This window comes from Maniola hyperantus, chromosome 5 (genome assembly GCF_902806685.2).
Source record: "Maniola hyperantus chromosome 5, iAphHyp1.2, whole genome shotgun sequence".
Lineage (NCBI taxonomy): Eukaryota > Metazoa > Arthropoda > Insecta > Lepidoptera > Nymphalidae > Maniola > Maniola hyperantus.
The window spans coordinates 4,893,277-4,910,501 of record NC_048540.1 but is presented as its reverse complement, the minus strand read 5'-3'; the positions used below and the strand labels follow the sequence as shown (position 1 = coordinate 4,910,501).

The 17,225-nt window shown below is 40.0% G+C and overlaps 1 protein-coding gene across 5 annotated transcripts in view; it reads right to left on the bottom strand.

Annotated features, from left to right (window-relative positions):
• Positions 1–17,225, bottom strand: part of spg (dedicator of cytokinesis spg) — a 75,769-nt gene that overhangs the window by 4,458 nt on the left and 54,086 nt on the right. For 2 of the 5 annotated variants that reach the window (XR_011236799.1, XM_069498935.1), the window contains exons 10-31: positions 16,985–17,220; positions 16,138–16,297; positions 15,533–15,656; positions 14,587–14,741; positions 14,014–14,182; positions 13,489–13,623; positions 12,865–13,111; positions 11,511–11,697; positions 10,677–10,924; positions 10,359–10,520; positions 9,542–9,670; positions 8,881–9,022; positions 7,358–7,598; positions 6,843–6,860; positions 5,355–5,511; positions 4,631–4,744; positions 4,072–4,200; positions 3,404–3,598; positions 2,430–2,571; positions 1,452–1,612; positions 796–903; positions 195–508 (exon numbers count right to left, since the gene is read on the bottom strand). Coding sequence is in view for 4 of the 5 variants with exons in the window: in XM_069498935.1 (XP_069355036.1) it covers positions 195–508; positions 796–903; positions 1,452–1,612; positions 2,430–2,571; positions 3,404–3,598; positions 4,072–4,200; positions 4,631–4,744; positions 5,355–5,511; positions 6,843–6,860; positions 7,358–7,598; positions 8,881–9,022; positions 9,542–9,670; positions 10,359–10,520; positions 10,677–10,924; positions 11,511–11,697; positions 12,865–13,111; positions 13,489–13,623; positions 14,014–14,182; positions 14,587–14,741; positions 15,533–15,656; positions 16,138–16,297; positions 16,985–17,220 (3,673 nt within the window). In the remaining variant the exon portion in view is untranslated. The remainder of the gene's footprint in view (positions 1–194; positions 509–795; positions 904–1,451; positions 1,613–2,429; positions 2,572–3,403; positions 3,599–4,071; positions 4,201–4,630; positions 4,745–5,354; positions 5,512–6,842; positions 6,861–7,357; positions 7,599–8,880; positions 9,023–9,541; positions 9,671–10,358; positions 10,521–10,676; positions 10,925–11,510; positions 11,698–12,864; positions 13,112–13,488; positions 13,624–14,013; positions 14,183–14,586; positions 14,742–15,532; positions 15,657–16,137; positions 16,298–16,984; positions 17,221–17,225) is intronic. The other 3 variants (XM_069498936.1, XM_069498937.1, XM_069498938.1) reach the window with 3 other exon arrangements.

The following is a 17,225-nucleotide window of genomic DNA, read 5'->3' as shown; positions in this document are numbered from 1 at the left end:
GCTGTATAATGTGGTAGATGAATGGGAGGGCAAACGAATACCTGGTCGAAAAAGGATAATATCCTGGCTTAAGAACCTTCGCCAGTGGTTTAATACGAGTTCGATGTCACTGTTAGAGCGGCGCGGGCGGTAAATAAAGTGGTCAACCTTCGATAGGTGGTGACTCTCAGAGAAGAAAAGATGGTATATCTTACCTATGTAACGGCTTGACTTCTTCCGGTGCTAACCGACCATGTAAAGCTAACCCCGCTTCAACAACAGCTAACTGCGAAGATATCAACCTCCTCAATTTAGCCGCGGCGGCCGCTTCCCTGGGCGTAGCGTTTCTGCTAAACTCCGCAGTAAGGAAGGCTTGTTCGTATTTAGTTATGCCTCCTTGTACGTTGGCGTCTATCGTGCCTTGTAGTCGCATTGAGAAGGGATTGATGTTTTGTGTTGGGTCGGCAGTGTATTGGGATATGAGACTACGTAATTCGCGTTCCGTGGCTTCCATGGTTTCACAGGCAAACTAAAAAGGAATAATAGTCAGTAGTGCCTATTTGGAATATAATGTCCAGAAAACACTAAAAATCAGAATCAATTAAGTTCATTTTAGGGGAAAAACTAGCAGTCAGCCAAGAAAGCGTTGGATAGATATCGAGAACGCCTTTTAGAAGACTAGTACAAATATACTTAAAAATATATTTAAACAAAACCCTTGCTCAAGTATCATATTTAATGGAACAAATAACAACAAAAGTCGAAGAAGAAGGAGAATCATTATTTATAGCAAAAATAACTTTAACTTATACATACTTCTACAGGAGGAATTTCTTCCATAGATCTGGACATGACTTCGGACCATCTCAGTATGCCCGGTAACGTATTCTCCGTAACTAAGGTTGTCCTTTCTATCCATAAACTCTGTAAAACAAATACCAGATGCTGATCAGAAAAATCAGAGACCATTGCGTTGATTGCTTTGAAGTGAGGCAATAAGAGAATCTGATAAAATAGTGTAAAATCTAAACAGGAGTCGAGTTGCGACCTAATTTCTTTGAATTAAAATGGGGGGACGAGGCAACGCACAGGACTTCAATCTCTCTGAAGAAGTTTTCTCTACGGAGCACATTAGATGGGTAGCCCCGGGGATAATACCAGCAGAAAAAAAATCTTCCTTTTCTTACGGTTGAACGATATCAACTGCTTCCCATATATACGTCTTATAAATGTGGCAGACGTGTAGGCTGCACTTCTGTTTGGTTAAGTACTACTTAATGTATTACAGTACGCGGCCAAAAGTGATGAACATCGATCTTTAGAAGGAGATAGCAGATTTGTACAGCATTGGCTCGGTCGTTGAGACCGACAAAACGTCATATGGGTATGAGTGACAGAGACAACGCTCTACAAAGCTGAAATGTCGTTCTAAAGGCCGATGTTCATCACTTTCGGCCGCGTACTGTAAATACCTTGAACTCGTTGTCCTTATCGATAGGCGGTTTCTGCAAAGGTCGGTCGCAGAGGAAAGTGTCGACGTCATTGCACGCATAGAAGCGCTTCACTTGCTCCGGCGCGCCCGAGGGCCACGTGCGCCGTGACGTCACCGGCTTCACGTTGCAGATTTGGATATCTGTGAAACATTTATCGCTGTACAAGGTTTCTGCTAAAGTTAAAATGTATATCAAATATGGTTGACCCAACACAGTTACATTAAAATACGTTTAATCCATCCATACTTCCATACTAATATTATAAATGCGAAAGTGTCTGTCTGTCTGCTAGCTTTTCACGGCCCAAAAGTTTAATCGATTATGATGTGGTACAGAGTTAGCTTACATCCTGGGTAATAAAAGAGTTCCCACGGGATTCTTATAGGCCCATCCGTTTAACCGATTTGTATGAAACTAGCTTATGCTCGCGACATCGTCCGCGTGGACTACACAAATTTCAAACTACTATTTCACCCCCTTAGGGGTTGAATTTTCAAAAATCGTTTATTAGCGGATGCCTAAGTCATAATAGCTATCTGCATACCAAATTTCAGCCCGATCCGTCCAGTAGTTTGAGCTGTGCGTTGATCAATCAGTCACCTTTTCCTTTTATATATTTAGATTTAGTACATAGGTAGCTTGCATCCCGGAAATTGACATAGGCAACTTTTATCCCGGAAAATCAAAGAGTTCCCATGGGATTTTCAAAAGCCTAAATCCACGTGGCATGCCTCGTCTATTGATAAATAAAATTGTGGTTATGTTGTACGACATCTTATGGTAGGGCAGAGCTACTGAATCCTTTTTCGGTTTGCCATTGCGGTACCGTATTCATGTACTTAGCTCGCAGAGTTGCGCGAGTTAAATTGCACTTTATTGCGTCGCAATAAAAGTCACTATTTATTTAAACGTCTTTACGGGGTGTGCCTCTTTTACCGGTACTGTGATAATACTCACACTGGCCATCCGCAGCGATGATGGAGTCATCTGGGGGCGTGTTGCGCATCAGAATGTGCGCAGATACATATTCCGCCTGCAGGCGCTGAGTGAACGCGCCTATACGCTCGTAGTCCTGACCGCGGTACACAAACAACTTGTTCTGTAAGGAAAAACAAAAACGAGTCGTAATTAAAAAATTAAAAACGACTGTCCTGCCAAAAAGTAATTTTTCACATTTGAAAATGAGACCGACTCCGACTTACTATCGTCGGCGACAGTATCCGCCCTGTGGAGATTGGTCTATAAGAGTTGTATCGAATTTGGTGGCACGGCGACACTATCGCCGCGATTCTCTCGTCCGTGGAGATGGCGCCTTATAAAAGTAGTAGTCTGTACACACTAGATGAAACTTGAAAACATTACACTCGTTTTTTTGGGCACTCGTGTAAAATAAATGCATCTATAATTCTATATACTGACTGACTAATATAACAAACAAATTAAACCGCTGGGTCTAGAAACTTTGACAACTTCTAATGCTCTATATACTTAACTAGTTTATTCTAGCGACTTCGTCCGCGTGGACTACACTAATTTCAAAGCCCTTTTTTACTCCCTTAGGGGTTGTATTTTCATAAACCTTTCTTAGCGGATGTTCACGTCATATTAGCTATCTGCATGCCAAATTTCAGGCCGATTCGTCCAGTAGTTTGAGCTTTGCGTTGATAGATCGATCAGTCAGCTTTTACTTTTATATATTTCTAGATGATGCCCACAACTTCGTCCGCGTGGATTTAGGTTTTGAAAACCCCGTGGGCACTCTTTGATTTTCCGGGATAAAAAGTAGCATGTCCTTCTCCGGGATGCAAGCTATCTCTGTACCAAATTTCGTCAAAATCGGTTGAACGGATGGACCGTGAAAGGCTAGCAGCGACAGACACACTTTCGCATTTATAATATTAGTATGGATATAGATTATTGTATTGACTTACCCTCACAAACAAAGGGCAGCCTTTCCCATAGAATCCAACTCTGAAGTACTCCGGTTCAGGTCTCAACTGGTTCAATACTGAGTCAAGGAAAGTCGCATGCGTGCGCAGACAATGCGCCAAACGTGCGTAATCGCACAGTTTCACTTCGTACAGTGTTGCCAATTCACGAAGCAGGGGCAATCCTTTTTCCCAGCACTGAAAATTAACTTTATTTACAAACTAGATGATGCCAGCGACTTCGTCTGCGTGGATTTAGGATTTTAAAAATCCCGTGGGAACTTTGATTTTTCGGTATAAAAGTAGACTATGTACTTCCCCGGGATGCAAGCTATCTCTGTACCAAATTTCATCAAAATCGCTTGAACGGATGACCCGTGAAAAGCCAGCAGACAGACAGACAGACAGACAGACACACTTTCGCATTTATAATATTAGTATGGAAGTATGGATTGCTGCCTTCTCACTCTGAGAGGAGACCCGTGCTCTGTAGTGAGCCGGCCATGGGTTGATCATGATGAATTGCTGATCTATCGGGCTTCGTTCCAGTGAAATTTGGTATATCTATAATGTATGTATATACCCAAAATAACCTTTGTTACTTCTGGATTTACTTCTTTATTAGTTTTTTGATTGCTAAAACATTTCGAAAGACAAAGCAATCTTTTTACCTTTCCGCGATCAAAATACTGGAGTACTTGGTTGTAAAGAGCCTCTTTCCGCTTCCACTCCACAGCTTCAGGATGTTCCGGGTCTACTCCAATTTGATCGCTATCCCAACTTAAACTTTCTGCATACAGCTGAAAATTTCATTCTCATAAAAATTGAGAATGCATCTTGTACTAGGGGGGGGGGCTTCGCAAAATGTTTAAACAGATAACGAAAAATTAATTTTCAGGGCGTCTTAAATATGAAGATACTAAAAAAGAGATGTAGACCCTAATAATTGTATTTTATAGCTTAATTTTGTCTTTTTATGAGTTTCTTACTATCATAGCGATTTGGTATTTTGCGTAGGTATATGAGCTTATTGGCGTTACGCGATTCGGCATTTCGCGTATATGATATTAAGCAAATTTGGCATTCTGCTTACCGTTTTTAGTCTAAGTAAAAATATGAACTTGATTGCAGAAGTTAGTAAAACTGTTCCAAGACTTGAGGATTACAACTCATCCATATAAAAGTGTCTGTACAGTACTAGTTATAAAACATGCGATCAAGAATACTTACCAAAAGTGTACAGCCGGCTTCTACCCAGTTGTCGGTCGCTATGTGGAGGTCATGTAGTTTGTAAACGTATCGCAAATACATCTCTTTGCGATCAATCTCATTTTTGTAGAAATTCTGAAAGTGTTGTACATTTCGAATTAAATTCAGACTTATTTTAACTAATTTCTACAATATTAGATTTCTCTATCAGTATTGACAGTCACCTTTACGAACCCTTTATAATGACAAAGAAAAACTATTCTCTCGTCACGGAAAATATTGACCATAGGTTTTCCGTGCCCTTAACAAACACTTACCATGCCCAACAATTTCTATCTTATATCGTCTCAGCTCTAAATTGATTTTTAGGGTAGTAGTAATAAAGTGGTTGCCCAGCTCTGATAGAAGATGGCACTCAAAGAAAATCTGCTCACTGCTCGCACATTTACGGCGGGTAAGTGAGAAAACAAACCTTATCTACGATTTTTTTTTATCGCTTGTAGGGCTGTAATCCAAATATATAAAAGAAAAAGGTGACTGACTGACTGACTGATCTTTCAACGCACAGCACAAAGTACTGGACGGATCGGGCTGAAATTTGGCATGCAGATAGCTATTATGACGTAGGCATCCGCTAAGATTTTTTTTTGAAAATTCGACCCCTGAGGGGTGACATAGGGGTTTGAAATGTGTTGTCCACGCGGACGAAGTCGCGAGCATAAGCTAGTCAATAAAAACACATTACCAGCAAGTTAACAGTGGCAGCCATGCGCTTGTCCCTGTGTTCGGCGCCCTGCATGACGGCGCGGTAGTCCAACAGTCGCTCCAACAATCTCGTCACACAGCCAACAAACGCCGCTCCTGCTTCGCGCCACCCCTCCGTCGATACACGCTCCATTAGCCTAAAACATTTTTTAAATATAAAAATAGCGAGCCACCGAGCAGGTGGGTCACCTGATGTTAAGTTTTATAATAAAACCATAGAGCAGAAACAAAGAGGAGATGTTGTATTAAGATTTCCCTATGAAATATCGAGTGACATTTTGCGGGGTGAGGGGTTGTGGAACGCCGCCCACTTCTCAATTTTCCACCTGCGGGTTAGTAGCAAAACTACTCGCTTAGCGACCTAACATCGATATATTGATGTCACTACATAGTTCAGCTATCTCACACTAGATGTCAATAAGTGTAGAAATTACGTATAAAATTACTTACAAATGAAATGTGATACCATTCATAGCATCAGAACGTCTGTCTGAATAACTTTGACACGATAAAACACAACACTTCATCCTTTTGTTCTTAAAAACGCGAAAACACACCGATAATACGAGTCTCAATATATGTGAACCTGACGAACGCAGACAGCATACTAACGTAGATAATCTATGATACTAACTAAGGCCCCGCCCACAGTGATGACGTCAGGACCTAGTTGAAAATCACAGTGCACAGTTGCTTGGGCCAACTCCTCTTTGTTTCTGCTCTATGAATAAAACTCTAACTAGACAAATTCTGTACATTAAATATATTTAGAACATTTTAATCGGAGGAAACATTATAATCGATAAAGACCACAAAAATATTTTTTTTTGATTTTTTGTCTGTCTGTCTGTGCGCGCATCACGTTAAAACTACTGAACGGATTTAAATGAAATTTGGTACAATGGTAGCTGATACTCCGGGTTAACATAAAGGATAGTTTTTATCCCGAAAAACTATCCTATGTCGGGACCACGACCCGTGCGATTGGGTTGAAATATCAACAAATAAAACATCAAATTAATCGTGGTATGTACCCGTTTTTTGCATGGGTATAATTAAAGACCTGGAGAGTGACATATGCTACTTTTTATCCCGGAAAATCAATGAATTCCCACAGGATTTTAAAAACCTAAATCCACGCGTACGAAGTCGTGGGCATCAGCTAGTAATTAACAATTGTGTTGCTCTGCTGTTTCTTCTATTTTATTGCATAACTTGACTTTGTCCACGTGGAGTACACTTTCAAACCCCCATTTTACCCTTTTAGGTATTGAACGTTCAAAAATCCTTTCTTAGCGGATGTCTACGTCATAATATCTATCTGCATGCCAAATTTCAGGCCGATCCATCCAGCAGTTTGAGCTGTACGTTGATAGGTCAGTCAGTCACCTTTTCCTTTGATATATTTGGATTCATGAGTTTATAACTCAAGTTTCAAGAAAAAATTAAAAATATGGGCAATACTTACACAGAACTCAAATGCTCCCTGAAGATGTGTTTGCAATAACATTAATAAAAATATAATTAAATCAAACTTACAAAATAAACGTTTTTTTTTTCAAAATATGTTTTTATTTGATTCATATTTTTTTATATTTAATATCGAGCAAACGAGTAGGCGGGTCACCCGATGTTAAGTGATTACCGCCGCTCCACCGATGTACCTTTGCAGCACCAGAGGAACCCCAATACATTGTCGGTTTTTAGCAATTTGTTGATTGGTCTCTTCTACACTAGTGAAGCCAGGACGGGCTAAACTTTTACGTAATATCTATTGTTCACAATCTCTAAACTAAATTGACGGGTCTAAAACCGGTTTAGTGCTATCCTTTTCTGTAAAGAGCATTATGAAAGGGATAGCAATACATTTAGATCGTGTACTAAATAGACACAATGAGATTCAAAATACCTATGAGTTCTATGCATTCGATTGAGACCCGTGCCAAGTACAACTAGAAAACGTTAAAACAAAATATCACTTACACAGTATCAAATAGTCTTCGGTAATGGTCATCAGCCTTGTTGTCAGCGACCAATGAGTCCAACTTATCAACCAAGGCTGCTTCAGTTCGTCTAGCGGACCCAGTAGCGGCTCTTTCAGCAGCCATCAAAGCCACTAAAGCACCTAAAGCAGCCCTTCGCAACTCTGGTACGAGCGTCACTTCTAAAAGGGCCCCTACGGCTGGTCCAATTAGTTGGAGTTGTGCCGGTCCTGATAAAGTACCTAAATGTAAGTATTTAGAAACAACACTTTATTGATTACAAAAAGAAAACTGAAATAAAATTAACGTGCAAGGCACTTCTAATTTTTGAAAATGATTTTACTAAATAATTTTAAATACATATCAAAAATTGCGAACCCAAACCAAACACTATCATAAAAATTATATATATTTTTTAAATGAGTCGGAAATGCCGTTTTCTTCATCATATTATCATGTTGTTATTATAGCTTTTTACTTGGTACTTTAAAACACCAAAAATAATAAAAGATGTCGGTCTTAAACAGCTGTTCTGTTTGGCGACTCTTTCAAATAGAAACCAGTATTACTCTCGAGTCGCACCTGAAGACATTTTACTTCAAAAAGCTGTCAAAGCAGAAACTTAACCAAATAAAGGCGCAAAGGATTAGGTACGTATTGTCAAGGCAGTGGTGCTAATTTGGTTGTAAACAAATCTCTTAGTTAAATTGATGGGACACCACTGGGTATCTTTTTTACCATATTCTTTTAAAGGAAAAGAAAAGCATACTTGAATTAGCATCGGGATCGTATTAGCATCATTTCTCTTTTATGTTTACCATTAAATGATGTTTTTATAGAGTTTCATCTTAGACTATACCCACGCGATTGTTGTCAAGCACAAACGGTAACGGTAAAATTTCGCATGAAAATTGATATCCCGAAAAAAAATTGTAATCGTGTCCACACCTGCGCAAGCGCATGAACTGTGCACACGACACGCATCATAAGCACATAATTATTATCCACGTACTCGTGGATATTATGTTCTCATGATGCGTGTCGAGCGGATGTTTGTGAGCGGTTCGCCTGCAAGTTGTACAAGCCACTATGTACGTTCGTTCGTGAGTTATTGGGAGTAAGTATTTGCGACATGGACGTGCGCATAGAGACAGTGACGCGTTCATAGGTGTTCGAGTCGCAGTGTGTACTTTTTATTTTATTCAGATAGGATAAGATTGAAGCGGGCTAACCAGGAAGGAGTATGGCAGTTTTTTTAATAAAACCCTTCCCCCTTTGGTTTCTACACGGCATTGTACCGGAACGCTAAATCGCTTGGCTGCACGGCTTTGCCGGTAGGGTGGTAACTAGCATTGGCCAGACCAGAAATTTAGAAATTATAAAATTCCCTACCCCTGCCAGGAATTGAACCCGGGACTTCCCACTAATAAGACCACAGTGTACCCACAGTTCATGCACGTGGGCAGGTGTAGATCAACCTTATGACGTGAACTCATAAAATATGTTATCATAGGGTAAAGTTACCTAATCTAGTCCACACAGCAAGTAGATGCAATGCGGCCGCGGCCCGCATACTGGCCCGTTCGGGACCGCGCGCCCATCGCTCGGCCTGAAGCGCGCTCGCCGTCACTAACGCCACACCCAACTCCAGGTAACCAGACCATAGCTGAAAAATATTTTTTTGTATACGCTAGTTACGTAGGCATTGGTACTGATTCTGAGCACAACCTAATTTTAGAGTATTCGCATACTCTTCTTACTAATGGAATATGAAAAGGACAGACGCAGTTTGACAGTTTTAAATTTTATTTTTAGAAGGTAAAACCCGTGATTTTAGCGCACAGTCGCGAGCCTACTGTTTTAATTTGTAACATGCACTCATTTTCTGTCCCTTTTTAGCATTGTTAAAAAGAAAAGGATGCAGATACTCTAAATTTAGTTTACAGAAAGAAAACGGAATCGGTGCCATTATCAGAGTAATTACGCATTTCGTGAGAAACTCGCCGACACAACACGATTTCAACCTTGCATATGCCAGCACTCGTCGCTGGTTTGTAGAAATCGATTGCCAACTCAACCTGTCACGCACTATATGTCAGTAAAGATATGATTCAACTTACTCTTCTCATCTAATTAGTTTGATATTGGATTTTTTAAAGGAATATAATATGATATTCAAACTTACCTGAGAATCGAACTGCGGCGGCTCATCACCCAAAAATCTTTCTAATAAAGGTTTAGCCAAGTCTTGTAACGCCGACAACAACACTTTGCAACTCTGAACTCTCAGTACCATCCAGTCAGAAGGGAATACCTGACAAAAAATTAATTTAATTTAAACAACTTTATTGTTAACAAAATTACTGAGAGTAAGAATACACTTAAAAAAACAAAGGGCGAAATTAAATAAGTATTTATTTTAAGAATAGGATTGAAATAACCGCTGTTAAATTAAAGTCTAGATAGAAACTATGAGGCTATAATAGCCAAAGGCAGATACAATTTATATTAGTGCTATCAAAACTGGTTCAAGTAATATTAGCATAATGTATTTCAATACAAATTTAAAGATAAAATAACTTTACTGTAATTTTAAAGACGATAACAAAATTATGCAAACGGAGATTAATGTGTTATTCCGTGGTTTTTTTACACTTTTAGTTTAATTTACTATATTTATGGGGTTATTCAACAAAATATGAAAAGCCGGCAATGCAGTTAGAGGTCTCTGGGCTCTGGTGCTGCAAATTTTCATGGGCGGCGAAAATGACTTAACACCAGGTGACACGACCCTGCTCATTTCCTCGCTATTTACATTAAAAAAACTGACTTGAGACTTCAGTCGCAACCGATTATAGGTCACGCCGAACTTCTTTAATATTTGAATGTTCTTGCTTGCGCAGGTATAACCCGTGACCAATAGGCGGGTGGATTTTTGAAAATTGGTCGCGGGCATCATCTATTAAAGGATAAATCCGTCTACGAAAAAAAGAAATACTTACATCCTGTTCAATCAAATGTCGGAAGACAAGAAAGGCTCGCATGAGGAAATCTTTCAAAGGTTTACGATCGTGCGGGTGCGGCGCCAGGTGACTCCACAGACGCTGGTAGTGTGCCGGCTTTAGCAATTCCATTACGCCGAGGAGACCCGCTACCATTGGACCCTAGAAATAGGATATCTTATTTTTTAAAGCCCAAGTGTAAGTGTCATGGAAAAATACATTTTTGGAAAAGGATACCAATATTTAGTCATATGTTTCGCACTATTTAATTTACACTAGAATTATAATTTAAATTCAAAATATACCATAACAACTTACCAGCACAGGCGAATTCCCACCAATCAGATGCAGTACAATCTCAACCAATACATCCAAGGTGTTCAGACACAGCACATCGACGTCCGGATCCAGTTCATCATCATCCACCGGCTGGTCCGGGTCTTCCTTCTTCCACAACAACGTCACTAACTCTCCGAGCATGTCCGCGCATAGGGACAGCTCGTCTCGACGAGACAGGTGGACGCGCAAGTGGTGGCAAGCGGTTGTTAGGACGATGTTTCTTGCTTCTATAAGATAACGTATAACCATTACAATAATCACATATATTAAAATCCAAAGAAAATATTGTGTAGTAACATCTAAATCGACGCGGGCTACGAAAGAGGTTTTCGATTTGATAATAAGTAGCAAAAAGGAGATTTTCAAAATGATACGTATTTTTTCATTATAAAATATACCCCAATTTCCCTTGATTTGTGGTTCACTTGTGTGAAAATTATTCAATACAAGGAAAATGTCAAAAATATCCCGAGAACATGTTATGAGCTTTAGGTCAATTTCGTCAAGCAATATCGCTTTTTTCGCGCACAAAGCAAAGTTTTTTTTTAAAGAATATTAGCAATGTTAAATGACTAATATTCCCCTTTTCTTAGACTTGTGCTAGGAGTAGGTACGACAATAGTGCAACGGGCGGGGTTTGAACCGTCGACCTTTCGGTTTTCAGTACCGGTATAGGAGCCTGTGAGGTGCCTTTACTAGAGATGGACAGCCAATAACTTGTCAGCAGGTCTGATCCTTAATTTTACCCATATAAATGCGTATAAATAAAGCTAAACTATGAACTTTACACTGTAATATAAGCTCCAATCTTACCGGGATCTTGTCCAAGAGGTCCCTTCAATATATCCTGGGCGGCTTGCAGTCGGGCTTTAGCCAGCGCAGGAGGGGCATTAGCCGCGGGTGCGTCTAACATGGCTGCTGTAATACGCCCGGCTTCTACCGGCCCTAGCGCCGATGCCACTTCCTTGGCAACACTAGCCCATGAAGTCATTAGGGCTACCTAGAATAGAATTGGGTATCTTCCTACTTTTGAATTTGATAAATATTATTATTTTATTATAAACTATGATAAAAATAATGACGTACGGTGAAAAAAATATTAAAATCCAACAAAGATTTACAAAGTTACAGGCATTTTAATTTTGGAGTGGGAGGGTCTTCTATCTTAGCGTTTAAACTACCGTGAGTGATTTCCATTATAAATACTATCTGTCCCGGCTTTACTCACGTGTGTAGTCGACGTTAGCCCGACTAGTTTCGAACCCATACGGGGTCATTTTTCAAGGGAGTCCGTCCGCGCACGCGCCGCTGTTTTGACTTTAGGCAGTCAAAACCGCGTAGTATAATTATATATAATAGTATTTATAAGGGTCTTCTATCCTTTTCTCGCAAAACGAAAATTTGTATGAAACCGCACGAAGCTGGCATTAGTAAGGTGTGACGTCAAAATTCTATATCGCTATCTCTGTCTAATCAGAAATATATAAATACTTATAACTTTTTTATTTGAGCGATTTAATTAGTTTTTTCAGTTTACGTCATTATTTTTATCCTAGTTTATAATAAAGTAATAAAAAAATTGGAGTCAAATACCCAATAGAGAGTAAACGCAGCGGGGACGCCGATTATCTAGTGATACCCTTTTTCGCATGCACATTATGAAAGGAATATCAATACGTATATATCTGTCATTTTATTTTAGTTTAGTTTAGAAATTGGTAACAGAATTAGCCATCTACAGCTCATTAGAGTGCAAATATATTTTGCTAGCTTACGCCCGCGACTTCATCCGCGTGGATTACACGAATTTCAAACCCCTATTTTGATGTTTATTAATACTAATACTAATATTAATATAAGTATTAATATTAATATTTATATCTATATTTTTTTGTTCCTTATATAATTTATGTCAGCACTCAGCAACTTAAAGTCAATAAAATTTATTTATTTATTTTACGCCTTTAGGGATTGAAATTTCAAAAATCCTTTCTTTACGAATATCTACGTCATAATCTCTAATATCTGCATGCCAAATTTCAGCCCGATCCGTCCAGTAGTTTGAGCTGTGCGTTGATAGATCGGTCGGTCAGTCAGTCAGTCAGCTTTTCTTTCATATATATATAGATTCTGGAATTATGGTTTTATCAATGGTTCTTACACTTACTTGGGCAGGCGCAAGATGCTCCCTATGCGGATGTTGGGCCAAAGCTTTCAGCGCATGCAACGCTGCTCGAACGTCCCTTCGGAAGCTATCCTCGTACTGGCCGCCCGTAGCTCGTGCGAATAGACATCGGGAACGAACCGCTAGACGGAACACTGCGCCTAGAGAGCGCAGACATTTGCGTATTGGCTCTTGGCCTTCTGCGCCCGCAGCCCATTCTGCGCAATGCTGGACTGAGGATAACAGGCCTCTGCAAATGCCATTAACAAGAGCCATTAAAGTCTTTATATTCTGTGTAAATGCATTCAGTACAGTATCAGCCTGTTTTAATATTATAAATAATCACCGTGGAGGTCAAGAGTCGCAAGCATGGAAGATAATATAACGATGTAACTAAGTTCAAAGTTTCAACAGACTACCATGGAAAATAAAAAAAAAACCTAGCACAATACTTTAGTCTCGTCGCATCCCTCTGTCATTTTAATCTTAATCTTAGTGCCTGCCGCAATGTGCCTTGACCTATGGACATTAATCCTTGCAAAATTTTGTACAAAGGTCCAAAGAAAGATCTGTCACTCGTGTCGTCTAAGATACTCAAAGAAGTATATATTTACCATAGATACGTACTTATATACAAGAGCTGCGGAAAAATGTTCTTCAATATAAACATCCAATACAGGTCGAAAGTGTTGAAATCTCGTTTCATCCAACAAACTGCAGATTGACACCAGGACTAGGAACACTGTGCCGGAATGTGGAGTACTGTAAAAACACAAATTTCAAATAAGTGCACATTCAACCAAAAATGTATTAAGACACTTTAAAAATATTTTGGCTGCTGTGATAGCCTAGTGGTTAGGACGTCCGCCTTCTAATCGGAGGTCGGGGGTTCGATCCTGGGTACACACCTCTGACTTTTCGGAGTTATGTGCGTTTTAAATAAATAAATATCACTTGATTTAACACACAAGGAATAAGTCTGGATAATTCGAAATTCTCACAGGAGCCAATCTGGAAGCGGTTACTAGTCGTTAAATAACCTGAGGAATTTTCGCGGAACTTTTTTACAAAAACTGTCAGAATGCCAAAATTCGTCAGTAACATTTTTCAAGATCAAAAATTCTTCAAAAGCAAAAATACGTAATATGGTACCTGTTTCCATCTTCAGTGGAAAACAAAGCGAACAGAGCATCGAGCACGTCGCGCAAAAATTTAATCAGTTCTTCGCAGCTCAGCCCGTCTCCTAACCGCAGTACTCGTAGTAAGGTCTCTTGCACTTTCTCGGGTCGAGCGCGCCATTGCAGAAGTGCTAATAGATCCTCTGTGAACAACAAAGCCATAAGATCTGGAGCCATCTCCCCACACCACCTCAGCCCCCCTTACAGAGCACCTTGTGAACGGAGCCCCTCCGTAAAAGAGTACCGGGCTATACCGGGGAATACCTTTGACTTTTCAGAGTTATGCTGCCTTTTAGGCAATAAAATGTCACTAGCTTTAACGGTGAAGGAAAACATCGCGAGGAAAACAAAACACAAAAGAGTTCTCTATAATGTTCTCCAAGATGTGTGAAGTCTGCCAATTTGCACTTGGCCAGCATGGTAGACTATCACCAAATCCTTTTCATTCTGAGAGGAGGCCCGTGCTCAGTAGTAAGCCGGCAATGGTTTGATGGATTTGTGGAAGAAGAAAATGAAGAAGAATATTATTATAATATAAATTACTTACCATTTTGAGTAAGCTTAGTGGAACACAGCAAGGTACTAATAATACAATTTTCTTTGGTGCTTCTTTGGAATGTCGCCAGGAGGCCGTTCGCAGCGGGAGCCCGAGCCGAGTCGCTGGCGCAGGACGGAAGAGATAGATAACTGCCTGTTAACAACCTAAAACAAAAATCATTTCAATACAGAAAGAACGAAATTATAAGAAACTAGATGATGCCCGCGACTTCATCCGCGTGGATTTAGGTTTTACAAATCCCTTGGGAACTCTTTGATTTTTCGGGCTAAAAAGTAGCCAATGTCCTTCCCCGGGATGCAAGCTATTGCTGTACCAAATTTCATGTTGTGTTATGACAGTTATGTTTTGTGCCGAATCGAAGCGCCCCACCGAGCGTACCGGAAATCAAAATTGACACTGTGTCATATTATGATCTTCTTATTCGTTATAAGGGAAATATTAGTCAGCAATTAACTTGACTAATATTCTTTAAATAAAAAAAATATTAGCACTATATTGACAGATATTTCATCACTAACAGTAGTTCTTTCTAGTTAGTTCCGAACACGCTCACATGACGCTCACTGCTGCTATCAGCGCCAAAATGGCGATGATCAAGTGACTTCAAAAACAAGTCGGCAATCGCAGGTGCAGCGTGTGTTAATTGGGTAGAGAAAACGCCTTGCCATATTTTTTAGCAAAGTTGAAATTTGTTGATTCGTTCTTAGCAGCGACAATCAGCCTCTCATCCAGTATAAAATCTGCTACGTTGAAAAAGGCGAACTCACTTGATTACAATATGACCCGAGAAATATACCTACGATGGCACTTATTTAATAAGGCGTTTAAGCTTAATTGCACTTTATTGTGTCGAAACGTCTTTGCTGAGTGGTTATTCTGTACCTGGAAAGTACTATCAAGTATTATGTGGTAATATACTGGGATTAGAACTTACTTCGACGGGTCATCACACTTGTAAACGTATAAATCGTGCGCACCATCCCTCAACGTGGCGCCACTTGCTTCCATGAGCCGCGCGAACGAAAAGCCAAAAAGTTTTCGCTCGTTCTTATCTCGCGCTAAAACAGAAGGAATTCTTTAAAGGATCTTTGAAATCATTAATTTTTTCTAAATCAATATTATCCTCTCTCCTAATAGAAAGAAGACCCATTGATTATTATCCGTTGGTTGTTTTCAGTAAAAACCAAATTTAGAACCCACAGTGGAATCATGGCCAAGCCCCTTTCTTTCTGAGGAGACCCGTGCCCAATAGTGAGCCGGCGCGGCGTGTGGGTTGTTGATGATGATGATGAGTGGAATCATTAGAAACGACAAAAATCAAAATAACGTCTACATAGAGGTTATATAACGACTGTTATAAATATATATATGGCTAATGGCAGTTCAGTATAGCCGGTTCCACAGATTATACTCCCTCTATCAGTATAGCCGGTTCGCTTATGCGCCACCTGTCGGGGTAAAGTGGCAGTGTGGCTCCCCATTGCAAGAACTAGACAAAGAGTATAAAAGGTATTGAGGTGATAAAGACTGAAAACTCACTGGAACAATGCCTGAACTCGATTCGGACGTGCGCGTGTGTGAAGGTCTCCAAGGGCACGGTGAGGCGCAGTTGTTCGCCCCACGCGGGACTGTTGTTGTGGTACAGCACTAGTGACTCGTAGGACGTGGAGCCGACGCCGCTGGCTCCCCATACACATTCCTGAAGTATTTTCATTTACTTATTTTTAGGGTTCCGTACTTCAAAAGGAAAAACGGAACCCTTATAGGATCACTTTGTTGTCTGTTTGTCTGTCTGTCTGTCTGTCTGTCTGTCTGTCTGTCTGTCTGTCTGTCTGTTTGTCGGTCTGTCAAGAAACCTACAGGGTACTTCCCATAGACCTAGAATAATGAAATTTGGCAGGTAGATCTTATAGCTGACATTTGGGGAAAAATCTGAAAACTGTGAATTTGTGGTTACACCACACAAAGAAAAATTGTGGTCATGAACTAATAATTAGTATTTTCAATTTTCTAAGTAAGATAACTATATCAAGTGGGGTATCATATGAAAGGTCTTCACCTGTGCATTCTAAAACAGATTTTTATTTATTTTTATGTATCATGTTTTTGAATTATCCTGTAAAATGTCGAAAAAATACGACTGTAGTACGGAACCCTCATTGCGCGAGCCTGACTCGCACTTGGCCGGTTTTTTTTAACTAGATACCTATATAAAAGGAAAAGGTGAGTTACGAGATCTGCTAGTTTTTTAACAAGTATGCTGCGTTCCATGGCTCATTGGTAAACCTTGAGGTTGGACTTTTGAGAGTTTGTCAGGGACCAAGTCTGAGCACCATACGTGAGAGTTGGCAGAATGCACATGTGCATGTATCAAATCAATACTCACATTAATAACTTGTCCAGTACTATCATGAACGCTGACAGTAGCCAATACATTCTTCGCCGTACTCTTCCCACCCCTTTCGAACTCTGCCCTTTCCAACGTGAGGTAGAGGTCATTGCGCACATCGCCTGGCATAATGACGTCGGGGAAACCGCGTTTTGCCGTCACAGTTGCTCCTGACGCGACCGCTTCCGAAATACTGCCGGTGTTTGTTAGAAGTCTTAGTGCTACTACTATTCCTGTA